General features: G+C 45.8%; 8 protein-coding genes across 8 annotated transcripts; 6 read left to right on the top strand and 2 right to left on the bottom strand.

Moving 5' to 3' along the window:
* Positions 1 to 117: 117 nt before the first annotated feature.
* On the top strand, positions 118 to 1,722 carry N7478_011117 (amidohydrolase; the record flags this gene model as incomplete). Its single annotated transcript, XM_056927331.1, has 1 exon — positions 118 to 1,722. One exon carries the CDS (start codon positions 118 to 120, stop codon positions 1,720 to 1,722), a length of 1,605 nt encoding a protein of 534 aa, XP_056774379.1.
* Positions 1,723 to 2,520: 798 nt separating this feature from the next.
* On the top strand, positions 2,521 to 3,347 carry N7478_011118 (zinc-dependent alcohol dehydrogenase family protein; the record flags this gene model as incomplete). The annotated part of the gene is made up of 2 exons (XM_056927332.1): positions 2,521 to 2,773; positions 2,827 to 3,347. 2 exons carry the CDS (start codon positions 2,521 to 2,523, stop codon positions 3,345 to 3,347), a joined length of 774 nt encoding a protein of 257 aa, XP_056774380.1.
* A 430-nt stretch (positions 3,348 to 3,777) lies between these two features.
* N7478_011119 (uncharacterized protein) lies at positions 3,778 to 4,197 on the bottom strand (the record flags this gene model as incomplete). Its single annotated transcript, XM_056927333.1, has 3 exons — positions 3,778 to 3,848; positions 3,917 to 4,017; positions 4,073 to 4,197. The coding sequence occupies 3 exons, from the start codon at positions 4,195 to 4,197 to the stop codon at positions 3,778 to 3,780; spliced, it is 297 nt and encodes a 98-aa protein (XP_056774381.1).
* A 1,478-nt stretch (positions 4,198 to 5,675) lies between these two features.
* Positions 5,676 to 6,987, top strand: N7478_011120 (uncharacterized protein; the record flags this gene model as incomplete). The annotated part of the gene is made up of 4 exons (XM_056927334.1): positions 5,676 to 5,939; positions 6,006 to 6,476; positions 6,530 to 6,615; positions 6,693 to 6,987. The coding sequence occupies 4 exons, from the start codon at positions 5,676 to 5,678 to the stop codon at positions 6,985 to 6,987; spliced, it is 1,116 nt and encodes a 371-aa protein (XP_056774382.1).
* A 290-nt stretch (positions 6,988 to 7,277) lies between these two features.
* On the top strand, positions 7,278 to 8,909 carry N7478_011121 (uncharacterized protein; the record flags this gene model as incomplete). The annotated part of the gene is made up of 1 exon (XM_056927335.1): positions 7,278 to 8,909. One exon carries the CDS (start codon positions 7,278 to 7,280, stop codon positions 8,907 to 8,909), a length of 1,632 nt encoding a protein of 543 aa, XP_056774383.1.
* A 477-nt stretch (positions 8,910 to 9,386) lies between these two features.
* Positions 9,387 to 10,282, top strand: N7478_011122 (histidine phosphatase family protein; the record flags this gene model as incomplete). Its single annotated transcript, XM_056927336.1, has 4 exons — positions 9,387 to 9,435; positions 9,490 to 9,868; positions 9,941 to 10,043; positions 10,109 to 10,282. The coding sequence occupies 4 exons, from the start codon at positions 9,387 to 9,389 to the stop codon at positions 10,280 to 10,282; spliced, it is 705 nt and encodes a 234-aa protein (XP_056774384.1).
* Positions 10,283 to 10,311: 29 nt separating this feature from the next.
* On the bottom strand, positions 10,312 to 11,792 carry N7478_011123 (general substrate transporter; the record flags this gene model as incomplete). The annotated part of the gene is made up of 4 exons (XM_056927337.1): positions 10,312 to 10,634; positions 10,708 to 11,056; positions 11,129 to 11,694; positions 11,747 to 11,792. The coding sequence occupies 4 exons, from the start codon at positions 11,790 to 11,792 to the stop codon at positions 10,312 to 10,314; spliced, it is 1,284 nt and encodes a 427-aa protein (XP_056774385.1).
* Positions 11,793 to 12,643: 851 nt separating this feature from the next.
* Positions 12,644 to 14,245, top strand: N7478_011124 (sulfatase family protein; the record flags this gene model as incomplete). Its single annotated transcript, XM_056927338.1, has 1 exon — positions 12,644 to 14,245. One exon carries the CDS (start codon positions 12,644 to 12,646, stop codon positions 14,243 to 14,245), a length of 1,602 nt encoding a protein of 533 aa, XP_056774386.1.
* Between the last annotated feature and the right edge of the window lie 265 nt (positions 14,246 to 14,510).

The raw sequence follows: 14,510 nt of genomic DNA on the forward strand, positions 1-14,510 counted from the left end.
GAATCGGAGCTTCCACGCCTCCCGATGCTACCCCACGTATTTCATTAAATAGCATCTCCAGCTCCAAATTTGTACTCAACCCAATGTCCAGTTCATTAAATCCGCTAAGTTATTGACATGACATCCGTCTTCCAGAATGGACGCGTTTTTGTGCCCTCGGCCAACAACCCCAATGAATTTGCCGAATCGATGATTGTCGAGAACGGCCAGATAACGTATATCGGCTCTCTTGATAACGCCAAAGTCCCCGCAGATGCAAAAATTGTCGATTTGAAGGACCGCGTCGTGGTTCCTGGCTTCATCGATAGTCACGTACACATCTTGCATTATGGACACTCACTACGCAAAGTCGATCTTATCGCGTGCAAATCTCTAGAGCAGATTCGCGAAGCTATTAAGGCTTACGCGACTGCCAATCCGTCCGTTCCTCAAATCCTGTGCCGTGGATGGATCCAGTCTGTCACAAATGGAGTCGCTTTGGCCAGTACGCTGGATGATCTCGATTCCAGACCCATCTATATCGATGCTTTTGACCTCCACTCCATGTGGTGCAACTCTGCTGCATTGGATGAGATGAAGGCGCACACTGCTCCGGATCTTCCCGGGGGTAAAATCTACCGCGATGAGAGTGGAAAAGCTACCGGTTTACTGGATGAGTCTGCTCTGATGAATCTGGCCTGGCCTCATGTGGAAAGTCTCTACTCGAAAGAAGATAAAATGACTGCTCTGGATACTGCTATTTCTGCATACACCGCGGCAGGATATACAGGAATTGTCGATATGGCTATGGATGAGGGAACGTGGGATATTCTCAATGAATATCGTCGCGATAAGACCATTCCGTTCCACATCGGAGCACATTGGCTTGTTCCATACACCGATGATCAAAAGGCTAATTTCAGCTACGTTGATCGAGCCATTGAACTACGCAAAAAGTTCCCCGACCCCCATTTCACCGTTCTGGGAGTAAAAATTATTAGTGATGGTGTGGTGGATGGATGTACAGCCGCACTTCTTCAACCATACACTGGAAAGTCGGACCCAGTGGAGCCAATCTGGCCCGCGGATAAGCTGCAAGAAATCATTCAGCGCGCTGATTCGGCAGGTCTTCAATGTGCTATTCATGCAATTGGAGACAGAGCAATCAACCAAGCAATCAATATTTTATCAAATGTCGGCACACCTGGTCGCCGACACCGGATCGAACATTTAGAAATGACTACGTCCGAGGATGCAAAGAGACTAGGGCAATTGGGCATCACAGCATCAATCCAACCCGTGCACTCGGATCCAGCTCTATTCAAAGCATGGCCCAGCCTTGTCGGCTCTCATCGATGCAAGCGAGCCTTTGCGTATAAAGAATTTCTGGACGGTGGTGCCCCGATTGCTATCGGAACAGATGCACCCACTGCCGCGCATTTCCCGTTCCCAAATCTTTATAATGCCACAACACGTCGTTCCGCGCTTGAGCCAGAGTCCACCGAGACTGTCAACGCACACTTCGGTATTACATTGGCGCAGGCGGCGGCTGCTGCTACTACCGGCGCAGCCTATTCTCGATTTGCCGACTCTTGGACTGGGAGCCTGAAGGAGGGACTCACTGCCGATTTCCTTGTTGTCGATATGCAGTGGAATCCAGAGACACTACTCGAGGCTAAGGTATGCCAGACATGGTATAAGGGTGAGAAGGTCTATGATTCCAATGTAATTGTAAAGCAATAGAGAGAGAGCAATAGAGAGAGAAATGAAAAATGGTTTTCCCCTGTATCTCCCGTGCTTCGGAATTTCCCCTCTATTAATAATGATCTTCTCCCGTCAGTAAATACCGCGTAAGGTGTAACGATCACCCAACTGTATCCATCCTTTGGCGACCTTGATGATTACCAAACATGATTATGCATGATTCATAATCAAAAAAGGAAAAAAGACGTCAGCTTGACTATGCTCATCTATTAGTCTGACATATATAACTTGAGCCAGAGTCTCTTTATTTTTCACCTCAATGTTGAGAATCCAAGTTTACTAAGGTGCACAATTTGAGTTTCAAGTTGATTTATAACCGAATTCCGTCTATTTACAGTTCAAACTAACTTCGAGTTGGCACATAGCTCTGATGTCTGCCGATACTATACCTATAACGACAAAGCACTGGAGCTTCGCTGGCCAAAGCGGAGTTGACTCTTTGATTTACATAGAGGCACCAGTACCTGTTCTTCGAGACAATGAGGTCTTAGTTCAATGTTCGTCGCATTTCATTCTACCTATTCATGCATATTTCACCCAAATTCAAAACTAAACTATGTCATTTTAGTACGGGGTGCGTCTCTTAACGTAGGCATGAAATCCACACCCATCGACAGTACTTACTAACCTGTGAAGTTTCGTGATATATTAATTCCGCAAGGCAAATACCCCTGGACTGTCAAACCCGACGTTGTCCTGGGGTCCGACGGTGCTGGTTTTGTATTAGCGATCGGCAAAAGCGTGACACGATTCAAGCCTGGTGATAAAGTCATCACTATGCTCAATCAGCAACATGTATCAGGCCCTGCGAATGAAAGTATTCTTGAATTTGGTACAGGGGCTTCGATCGATGGAACTTTTCGTTCTGTAGGGGCTTTCGATGAACAAGGTCTTGTAGCGATGCCCCATACCTTGAACTTTATTGAGGCTGCCACACTCACATGCGCTGGTATCACTGCTTGGAATGCGCTCTTTGGGCTAACGGGAAACCGGCTCATGCCAGGACAATGGGTCCTCACCCAAGGGACAGGTAAGCTTCGCTAAAAAAACGTTCTGGAAGCACATATTCTTACTGAATTTCAGGTGGGGTTAGTATCTTTGCCCTTCAATTTGCCAAAGCCACTGGTGCTAGGGTGATTGCGACTACTAGTTCACCTGACAAGGTTGAGCTGCTCAAAGGCCTTGGGGCCGACTATGTCATCAACTATCGCCAGACCCCTAATTGGGGCTCTGTAGCAAAAGGGCTCACTGGAGGCTCCGGTATTGATATTGTTGTTGATGTAGCTGGTGCTACAACGCTCAAACAGAGCGCAGATAGTGTCAAAGTCGAGGGTCTTATCTGTGTGGTCGGCATCGTGGGTGGTGATGGTGAAGCTGGTGAGATCCCCACATTGCTGGACGCGTGGAAAAGTAGCTATACAGTGAGGGGTATCTTGGTCGGTAGTAGAATGCAGATGGAAGAGATGTGTAGAGCTATTGATGGAAACCCGACCCTCCGTCCTTTTGTTGATCCCCACACCTTCAAGCTCGACCAGCTCAAGGAGGCCTATGAGTATTTATCTTCCGGAAATAATCAAGGAAAGGTTGGAATTGACATACTGTAACTGTGGCTTTGCAATTTAGCTATACCTTTATGGCTGCAAACTAAACCTTGATTGAGTTGCCCGAGGTATTTGTGAATTGTGTGTTTTGGCCTTTTGGAGAAGGTACGCCTACCACATGAGGCTGAATGCATCAACTCTTACTTTGAAAAATACATGGAGACTCCTTTACGACTCCGCACACCACTCTTCCAAGTTCGTGCGGGGAAAACAATACATCTGTTAGTTGACCCGCACCTATAATAAGCTATCATCATGACATCACCACGACTCGGAGGCGCCACCAAATTTCGGTATTAAAATTTTATAACATTGATTTAGTGGGAGAAATGATATTTTACAGTAGTTTCTTAAGTACAAATAATTCCCATGATACATTCAATGAAAAACATTCCCTAGGTCGATCCATATGGCGGGTTTCTTGATGGAAGCCTTACTCTTCGGGCTTCCGAGGCTCTTCATGTTTGGCATACTGGTCAGACGATCGTCGAGAGGAGCTCGCGTCTTTATGTCAATTAGATCACAGTCCATTCAAAAAAAACTAAGAATATCACAACAGAGGCTCCACGTACCTTGAGCTGAGTTGTTCTGATTCGAGTTATGCTCTGTCATATTCTGAAGATCTTCCATCGCGTGCTGATGGGCTAGCTCGGAGCACATTGCTTTGGGAGACCTGTAGAGGTATGTTAACAAATTATCATGACTTAAGATGCATATTTTTTTCTTACGGTGCAACATTGCGATCGATAATCGTATCCAAGTCATTCAACTTGTGAGTCTTCGTAGTAGTTTGGCCATACTGGTACATCGTGTTTGGATCAAGGGGGTTGGCGTCAATAGCAGACGTGACCATTTTGAAAGTTCGAGAAGCTTTGCGACTGAAAGTTTTACTTTGGAATGATAAAATAAGTAGAATATTTCACTGGGGTTATGTGAAAGTTCTTGGAATGACGAGGCAGTGTGGCCTTAATATAAGGGTTAGGTGCGGGGGGAGCTCTGTGGAACATTCGGCAATTGAGTGGCGACCTATGATATAAAGACTATGTACGATAACGCATTAGGCGGAATCTCAACATTCAAAGAAATCCGAATTCCTGTGGCTGACTTTCGGTCTTTGTAAGGTAAGGTACGGGTGTTCTGGTACGGATAAAAAATCCATCATTAGCTTGTATTCCTCAGTTGAGTTTTGTTTGTCTTCATTTGTTTTAAACACAACATCTGACAATTTGCCATCGATGGCGTGGGCATAATCACTGTTTGAGTAAATACTGGTAGACGCCCATACCAGCCAAGTCACTTGCAGCAAAAGACGTTGGCTAGCTATTTGATAATTGCAATTATGCCCTGCAAAATCCTAAAAAGGGGTTAATAAATAAAATAATCCAAAATATGATCATGATTTTGCAAACAGAAATGGCTTGATTTAATTTTCTCGCAGTTTCTACTACCTACCAGAATAACCTCCAAATTCGAAAGATTTGAACGATCATAATACTATATATCGATCACAGTATGTACTAGCAGCTTAAACTTCAAGAAGTTGGACACTTTCAAAAAAGCCCCACTGACAGAGCAACTTGAACCAATCATCTTGACGTTATCAGGCATAGGTAAAAACAAAACCCCGATGTATTATTCAAGGACTTTGATCTTCCATATGATGTCCAAATTCCTAGTTTATATCTTGAGCTTACTTATAGATTAAGCTTCCACCTATAAGCGTGGAGGTGGTATACTAGTACTAGTAGTAGAGGTGGTCCCAGTGCAGTATCATAACTTCATAAGCCACCTGGGCAGAGAGTCAGCTTTAGTGTATTATACTATATAGCGCATCGACCCTCTATCAGTTGAAATAGATAAGTATGTTACTGGATCGAATGTGTAGCGCGATGCTCGGATAATCCTTTGGCGGCCTCGAAATCGTTAAAGAACTACATGGAGTTTCCTAGTGCCTCTTTTTGAAGAATGGGTCCTTTTATCTCATCTCTGTACATCTCTAGTTATGAATATTTGATTTTTACCTTTCTATGCGGTTCCTGCTGTTTATAATTGCTATTGTGTGCGGAATGGATAAACAGAGGGAATGAACACTTTGTTCGCATTCTCCGGATTCAAGGGCACGTCCCAACCGCAAAAGACTGGCCGCAGGGCCACATTCCTCAACCTTTTGAAAGAGGAAAACAAATAACAACCAAAAAAAATTAAAGTATGATGAGAATGAATATAAATATTACTTCGCAATACCTAGCTCCGAAAATACTATCTCGCCCAGGCTGACCTTTTCTTTTCGTTTTACATCGCCTGTCGGGACACTTTTTCCTATTAATCAATATGCGGGCTCTTTCTTTACTTTCTATTGTTTCGCTGGCCAGCGCTTCTTATCCAGCCCCAGGTCCCTGCTCAGGAGACTGTTGGACTCATGATCCATCCATGATCCAGCGCGCCTCGGACGGTGCATACTTTCGTTTCTCGACAGGCTCGGGTGTCAACACGATGACCTCGCCCTCAATCGAGGGACCGTGGCAAGATGTGGGCGCAGCACTGCCGGATGGCTCCATAATCAAGCTTAATGATGTCGATAGCATGAATATTTGGGTAAGTGACGAAATATTCAGATAAAAAGAAAAGAATGCACAAAATTGACGTATACAAATCTTGAAGGCTCCAGATCTACATTATGCAGATGGCACATACTACATGTATTACGTGCTATCGAAGCTCGGCACGCAGAACTCGCAAGTTGGTGTGGCAACATCCAAAACGTTAGAGCCGGGCTCGTGGACCGACCACGGCGCAATTGGCCTGCCTGCCAACAATGCCTATAACCGCATTGACCCTAACTGGATCGCTATTGATGGGAAGGAGTACTTGCAATTCGGGTCCTACTGGAAGGACCTCTTTCAGGTTGAACTAGATAGCCCGTTGAAGGTCGGCTCCGTGCCTTCACATCAGTTGACTTACAATGCTAGCCTAAATCATCGCGAGGAGGCCGCTTTCATGTTCCAGCATGGCAGTTACTACTACCTCCTCTATAGCGGCGGACTAGCTGGCTCCTACACAGCGACTAGCCCGCCTCAAGGCGAGGAATATCGCATCCACGTGTGTCGTTCAACCACCGGACTTGGAGGCTTTGTAAGTATTCACCGAAACTTTCCAGGTGAACGCCACTGACCTTTTACGTTTAGGTCGATAAGTCTGGTACTTCTTGTTTAGAATCGGGCGGCTCTATCCTACTTCAGAGCCATGACCAGATATATGCACCTGGTGGACAGTACGTATCGGATAGGGGTTCTTTTCTTGTAATTTGACTGTTTGAAAATATATCATGTGACTAACAAGATTTTTCAGGGGTTTCCTCAATGATCGAGAATTCGGTCCCGTCTTGTATTATCAATACTATCCGCTCGCTTTGAAAGAAGCAGGTGGCAATGGCGACGCCGGATACCTTTATGGTTGGAATCAGCTCGGCTGGGAGGATGACTGGCCGTACGTGAAGGAGACTGCCGCAAACTTCAACACCGCATACGTGTATGATGGGGATGAAGACGGCCCAGAGGAAACTGGCTCAGAGCAAGTCGCCTCGCTGGAAGCCGAGTCACCATATGGGGCAGTGGAAAACGACGCGAATGTGAAAATCACATAAGAGGCAGCAATATGAGCAACAGAATGGCAAAGGGATTTCTGAGCTCCGGCGACCTGCCTTTAATACTAAATGTACCTAGCTAAACTTAGGGGACTAGAAAATTAAACTTAATACTGTTTAAGCCACTGATTAGCTATTGACGGAATGGGGTCTTGCAAAGCGATTTCATGGGCTCATCCCAATGTATATCATATATGCATTTCTAGGACATCAGGATAATTCTCTAAGCAAATCACCTTGGTTGAGTCACGGTTCAGTCAGGACACTAGACGCTCGAGGCCAGTGTGTTCATGATTGTCAAGGGAAAGATGACGGCTTCCAACACCCGCCGTGCGGAGTTTGAAAAGGAGCTGGCTGATGCCAAATGTGCATTGGAAGTTGCACGTGTCCAGGTGATGAATGTTTTGGCTGAGCGTGATGCGCAGGTTGTCAGAGCTCAGGCCGCGGAGAACCTTGTTGAGGGGCAAAAGGTAACCATCGAACACTTCAAGAACGATGTAGATCGCTTCGAAAGACTGGTGAAGTCGTTGGTTCTCCAGCGAGCTGCTGCCGTGGAAGCAGCCAGAAAGGCTCTCGCGGAGGAGGCCAAGGCCAGAAACCAGGCCGCAGTGGCTCGAGCTCACGAGAAAGCTATCAGAGAGGACTTCGAATCACTGGTTGTGAGATTTGAGATTCTGGAAAAACAATACGTGCTCTCTCAAGACGGGAACAAAGACCTCAAAATCAAATTTCATGAGTCTTTAGATAAGCTCAAATTGCTTACTGAGCAATTAGATCACCTGAAGATTGAGTTGGAAAAAAAGATCGAAGCCAACGAAGTTTTTCAAGCAGAAAACGCTGTATTCGAGATCGGAATCCAGGAAGTCCAGGCTGCCGCGGATCGGGCGAGAGACCGTGCGACGAAGGCGGAGGAAGATCGCGACGAAGCAGAAAAGGCTTACCATGATTCCCATCGCAAGGAAAAAGAGTTGCACAGACGACATGTCAGGGTAAAGATAGAATGGGAAAATTCCCAATATGAGTTGAAGGAGGGGCAGATGAGGAAAAAGAGCCTCCGGATTGAGCGTGAGCATGTCATAAAGGTGGCCCATTACAATAGCCACTGGACGAAGGAAACCGTTGAGTGGGGCCAAGCCTTGAACTTCATGAATCACCGACTTCTTGGAGAATGGAGATCCATGCAAGACGAGAAGGAGAAGGCTTTGGAGAAGCTCCTCGATACAGAGAGAAAAGGTCTTATCTTTGTTGGTGATTCAACTGAGGCCCGCGAAAGAATCATCGCCCTAGATGCCCAATTGGGCATGCTCATTGAATCCAGGAGAGCCTCTGAAATTGACCAAGATACTTTGGAGAGGCAGTGGGAGGAGATGAAGAAAAAACTGAAAGATGAGGTTGAGTTGAAAAAGAAAGAGCTTAATGATACCCACGTCATCTGTATGGGACTGCAGGAGCAGCTTACCGCTGAAAAGGCCCACAACCACGATACCACCGAAAAGCTAGACGCTGCAAATGCGCAGATCAATGGCACCAAGGAGGACTGCAAGAACACTGTTGCCGCAAAGGAGAAGGAACATGTCGACAAGCTGAAGGATGTGGAGGAGAAGGTCCAGCAACGTATCACCGATCAAGTGAATGCTACCCTTGAACGTACCAGCCACCGCTCATATGTTTACACAAATGTCACTCTGCTGGAGATCTTCTACGGTGGAAAGCGCGTGGACGACGTCGCTATTTACAAGAACATCGGTGAACACTGGGGTTCCTCGGAGCCTTTGGCTCTCAACAAGATCTTCGGTGACAAGGACAAGAAGCAGACTGTGATTATTTATCGCACCAAGTCTAGGGATGAACCTGCAATTCTCATGGCCTCGGCACAGGATAGTGCGCTCAAGCTTCCTCCTCTTAAGGGCCCCAAGCACTAGACGAGCTTTTGGTATCTGCACCCTTATCCGCAGATAATTGTTTTACTCTCCTTTTGTATTGAATACAGTTATTTCTTTGGTTTGATATATAGGATTAATAATATGTAAATTTGAGTCATTATTATTTCTTTGGCCTTTTTCTTTTTGCCTTGCTGTTCTTCTATGTTTTTGTTAAGTTTGAAAACTCACTTTTCCATCGAAAATATAATCTTGAACCTGATTTAAATTCGACTTCTAGTTTTTGTCTATAAAACACATAAGGATTAGTAAAAAGAATTTGAAAGAGGCTTTCTAGATGGGTTACTGATCATAAAGGTAAAGGTTTGAATTTGGTATCAAGTGTTCAAAAGAAACACTGAATAAATAATGCCCCTCTTTACTGAGCGGGGGTCATTGAGTGCGGACCCACTTCTCTTCATTTCTTGAATCATCGGCCTTCGTCATTTAATTTCCACCATCTACTCATAAGTACTCAACATGTCAGACCAAAACAGCACAACACCGAGGGTTTTTATCGCCCGTCACGGTAAGTGAAACATGTATAAATCTAAAGGCGCAAGGGCCAATTCTTCTACCATAGGCGAAACCGAATGGACGATCAACGGGCGATGCACGGGCAAGTCGGACATTCCACTCACGGCTAACGGTGTTGGTCAAGTTCGAGGCACCGGCGAGCTACTTGTGGGACATGGAAAGCTCATTAACCCATCCAAAATCGCCCATGTATTTTGCAGCCCACGTCAACGCGCTCAGAGCACGCTCGATCTGCTTCTTGGCGATGCGCAGAAAAATGAATTTTTGAAGCAGGGGAAAATCACTACCACAGAGGATATCGCTGAATGGGATTACGGTGATTACGAAGGAGTGACGCCGCATGACATACGCGCGCAGAGAAAGGAGAAGGGGTTGGACACCGCCAAGGCCTGGGATATTTGGACAGATGGGTGTGAAGGTGGAGAGTGAGTTTGCTCGCCGTTCTTCTATTTTTCTTATTTTATCTATGAATGATGTCCCTTTTTAACATGATATAGATCCGCGGAGCAAGTTCGTGAGCGTCTAGACCGCCTGATTGAAACGATATACAGTATACAAAAACCCCACATGAATGGTGGAGCTGCTGCGGACATCTTGATAGTATGAGATACACCCCCTTTCTATTGAAGTCGACAATGTTTCATGCTAACACCATACCTATCTAGGTTGCTCATGGTCACATTCTTCGTGCCTTTACAAAGCGCTGGCTGAAATATCCAATGGATTTTCCTTTCACAATGATGATGGAACCAGGCGCTATTGGAATTATGAGTTACGCGCACCACAACATCTCAGAGCCTTCGATATTGATCGGCATGGGATTTCCCCAGAAGGCCTAGATTAGATCCATCCTAAACAAGTATTATATTTACGCCTTGTATAATATTACCTTGTTCTCAACCGTCTTTTCGGAATGCGGAGCCGTTTGCCTCATAGAAGTTGATGTCCGGTAGTCTTTGAACTGCCAGGCCCAGAGATTCGCCTTAAACAATTCATCAACCTCATCTAGGGATCGCCCTTTTAATTCAGGAACAAACAATATGGCGAACAATAATGCCAAACCCGAGTTACCACCAAGAACCCATCCAACTCCAGCCTTCAAATTAGCGCCTGGAGTCCCAAGTAGATAGGGAATGGAGATGGTGATGACAATGGCTGCAATAACATCTACAGCCGTCGCAACCGCAATTGCTATCGAATAGTGAGCTAAATACCAAAAATCCCATACAGAATGAATACCGACTCTTTTTCCGCATCCGCGTACCCCCAATTTCTGCGGCAATCAGATAAGCTAACGTAGAAGCAGAGTATTTAATGCTGGCAGAGAGCAGGATGAGTGCAGCAATGACCATGTTGGTCTCTGGAGTTGATATCTCGGCCTTTGAGCCGAGTCCAGCAATGAGGAAATTGAATAAAGTTGCCAAAAACATGCCACTGATAAGCAGCGGTCGACGGCCAACTCGGTCTGTCACAAGGCAAGAAATCAATGCTCCAACAAAGCCTGCTACTTGAGTAAGTAGAGAATAAGTAAATGATTTATTACCAAGTCCCATATCCTTGAAGAATGTTGGCGCGTATGAGATTACAAATTGACCACCGGTAGTTTGTTGAAACTGCGAAGATTGTCAGTACCATCAGGTTAAGCATATGATTTCAATAGTCCGATAAATCACTTGAGAACATACCCAAAACAGAAGAGACGCTATAATAACACGGCGTCGGTAGTTTCCCCGGAACAATTCAAGCCAAGTTCCATCCGCGCCAGCCAAGTCCGACTCTTGGGTACAGGACATTGCATCCAACTCAGCCTCGGTGGAACGATCTTCGACTTGACCTGAAGGGCGCAGCCGATTCAAGTTTCGCAAAGCTAATTCATTATTTTCTTGCTCCAGCAGCCAACGCGGGGATTCTAGGTAAAAAATTTCTCGGGCAAATTTAAGGAGCATCGTCTGCTTACCAACAGTGAAAGGAAGCCCAATCAGGAGAATCGCGGCTGGAATCAATTGAACGCCGACGGGTATCAGCCATGCAGCATTATTTGTATAGCTGGTCATAGCCCTCCCCATACCAGCACCCCAAATATTTCCCAGAGTCACAATGCACATTAAGGAGCCAGAGAAAGCCCCGCGCAATGACGATGGGGCAATTTCGGCTGAGTAGGAGGGTACAGCATTTTCCACGAGGCCCACTGCAAGATATGCGATGATTCTGCCAACAGAAAATTGAACCCATTCGTGTGCAGTCAATTCAACTAAAAAAGAGTTAGTTAAAACATATCAATTTTCAAGAAAATCGTTTCATACTTATTATACCAACAAACTGAATCATGCATGCAACCAAAATTGACATTTTATACCCGTATCTCTTTGCCAGCGGCTCGAAAGTTACAGTACCCAAAAACTTGCCAGGCCAAACAACTATAGTTGATATCTGCTTTTAGAATATTTTATATCACCAAACAATTTGAAGAAACTCTGAGTGACATACTGCCGTTCATGACTGCCTGTCGCGATGTAGATAACTCGTAGGTACCGTCGACGCTCTGGGTTCCAAATACCTTCAACCAAGGGGGAGAGCCTGTATAGAGCCAAAGGAGCCAGTATCAATACCGAAAAGAATGCCACCCCATGCAAATAAAAGTGCGCAAAAGAGAAGAAATGGAGTTCCATCTTTCCACCTGCCGTTTGTAAACAAGTTGAACCTGAGCATGATCGCTTTATGTCACAGAAAGTACAGTGGTAGAGAAACGGGATCTGAAAAGTTCCCCCTACCTCTCAAGGGATCAACAAGTTTTTATATATATGCGACGGGTTTAAGAGCATATATTCTTATATGGCAAAAATTGCGGGGAAAAGGAGCTTCCATAGGACCAAAGCGCCCAGGGCCGATATATTCGTGGTATTTCGCCGTGGTACCAGTAAATGGCGAAATCCATGCTAGTAATGGCGATCGTAGAATGCAATGTTACTGGCTACTCGATATGCCAAATGTAAGAAGTTTTTTGATGTCCGAACCGAGATGCCGCCGAGATGTTAATTTGCTGGCGAATTCATGGCGAATTCAGGTTGCTCGGCGGCTCGGTCGGCTCGGTCGGCTCAGCACCACTTGGAAGAGAGAGTCCAGCATTATTGCCCTTAACTTGAAAAACTTTACTTCGACACCCTCGAAGTCAATTACATGGAGTTCAATCATTTATCGCAATGGAGTCCATAAACCCGAAGCCCAAGAGAAATGTTCTCTTTCTGGTGGCCGATGACCTCGGCAAGTGCCTGCCATGTTATGGTGCCAAAGGCCTCCAAACGCCCAATATCGATAAACTAGCTGGAAATGGAATCGTCTTCGATGATGCCTTCACAAGCACAGCATCGTGTAGTGCGAGTCGGACCACCATTTATACAGGTCTGCATCCGCATGAGAGTGGTCAGTACGGATTAGCAGGCGGTTCAAATCATTTTCAATGCTTCGACCACGTTCAATCAGGTCCCAGACTCTTCAATGCACTTGGCTACCAAACAGGAATACTGGGAAAGGTACACGTGGGACCAGAAAGTATATTTCCCTGGGAATCAAGAGAAGAGAGCGAGACAAGAAATGTTGCTTGGGTTGCCGACCGTGCAGACGCTTTCTTTCAAAAGGCCAATGCTACGCAACGTCCCTTTTTTCTGACAATCGGCTTCGTGGACCCGCACCGAGATATCAGAACTCGAGGAGGCTTTGGAAATGCAGAAACATGCGATGGCACTTTTGTGGCCCCAGACTACACGACTGATCAAGTTGAAATCCCAAACTGGCTTACAGACGTGGCTGAAACACGCATTGAATATGTGGAATATTACAAAGCAATTTCGCGCGTGGACTATGGTGTTGGCCTAATCCTAGATGCACTCGAAAGGCAGAACCTAGCGGACTCGACTTTAGTTGTCCTCTGCAGTGACAACGGGCCTCCTTTCATCAATTTTAAGACAACGCTATACGAGGCCGGGATTCAATTGCCTTTCATTGTACGAATGCCCGGGTCCTCGTCTCGTGGTATTCGGAATCCGAACATGATATCCTATATTGACATACTTCCTACATTCCTGGACTGGGCTGGCGCTCCAATTGAGTTTTCTACACCCGTCGAGATCTCCAAGGGCCAGGTATTCACCAGAGAAACTCAACCTCCACAGCCCCCAAAGCGTGTTGGGCAATCGTTTCTACCCATTATGGATCGCACAGATATTCTCCCTAAGGAGCAATGGCAGCATCAAGTCTACGGGTCTCATACATTCCACGAGGTTGCCAATTATTGGCCCACTCGTTTCATCCGCAGTAGAAAGTACAAGTACCACCGAAATATCGCGTGGCAACTTGACTTTCCTTTCGCTTCTGATCTCTATGCCAGCTTGAGCTTTGAGGGTATTCGCAGAAATCACCACGGAGGGAAGCAGAGAGATATTATGGTCGGAGGCCGGTCACTCAAGCAATACATCCAACGTCCACCTGAAGAACTCTATGATCTGGAATCAGACTCAAGAGAAGTCCATAATCTCGCGGGTGAAAATGGCTATGATGATATTTTGGCAGGATTCAGAAGAGATATGGAGATTTGGCAGATGCAGACGAAAGACCCGTGGTTCTTAAGAGATGGACAGAGCGTCGTGGCATTACAGAGGTATTCGGATGAAGGTTTGAGAATGCCGAAGTGCTTTGACTTTTTGCTGGACAGTGTGATCTATGATGGTGCGGAGTTGTATAAGGTGGATGATCCTGCGCTCGTGGGTAGTATAGATCCTTCCTTGGGGACGACCGAAAGGCAATAGAGTGGGGATCTTGCATACATTGATACGATTTTGGCATTCTTCTCGTCATGAGTTGTAATTACTTTGGATAATACAAAAATGGAATAAATATTTCTTGAATATAGATGCACGGGGACCGCTCATCCACGCATGCAATCGAAGGCCTGGATCGCGTATGCTGTACGCGTCAGCCCCACTTACCCCGCGTTAGCTCCGCGTTCTAAACAGACGATCCAGGCCAAGACTCGGATGTGCTCATCAAACCGACAGGTTACATTTCGCCCAA

The sequence above is a fragment of the Penicillium angulare genome, assembly GCF_028827245.1.
Source record: "Penicillium angulare strain IBT 27051 chromosome Unknown utg000008l_segment0_segment0, whole genome shotgun sequence".
NCBI lineage: Eukaryota > Fungi > Ascomycota > Eurotiomycetes > Eurotiales > Aspergillaceae > Penicillium > Penicillium angulare.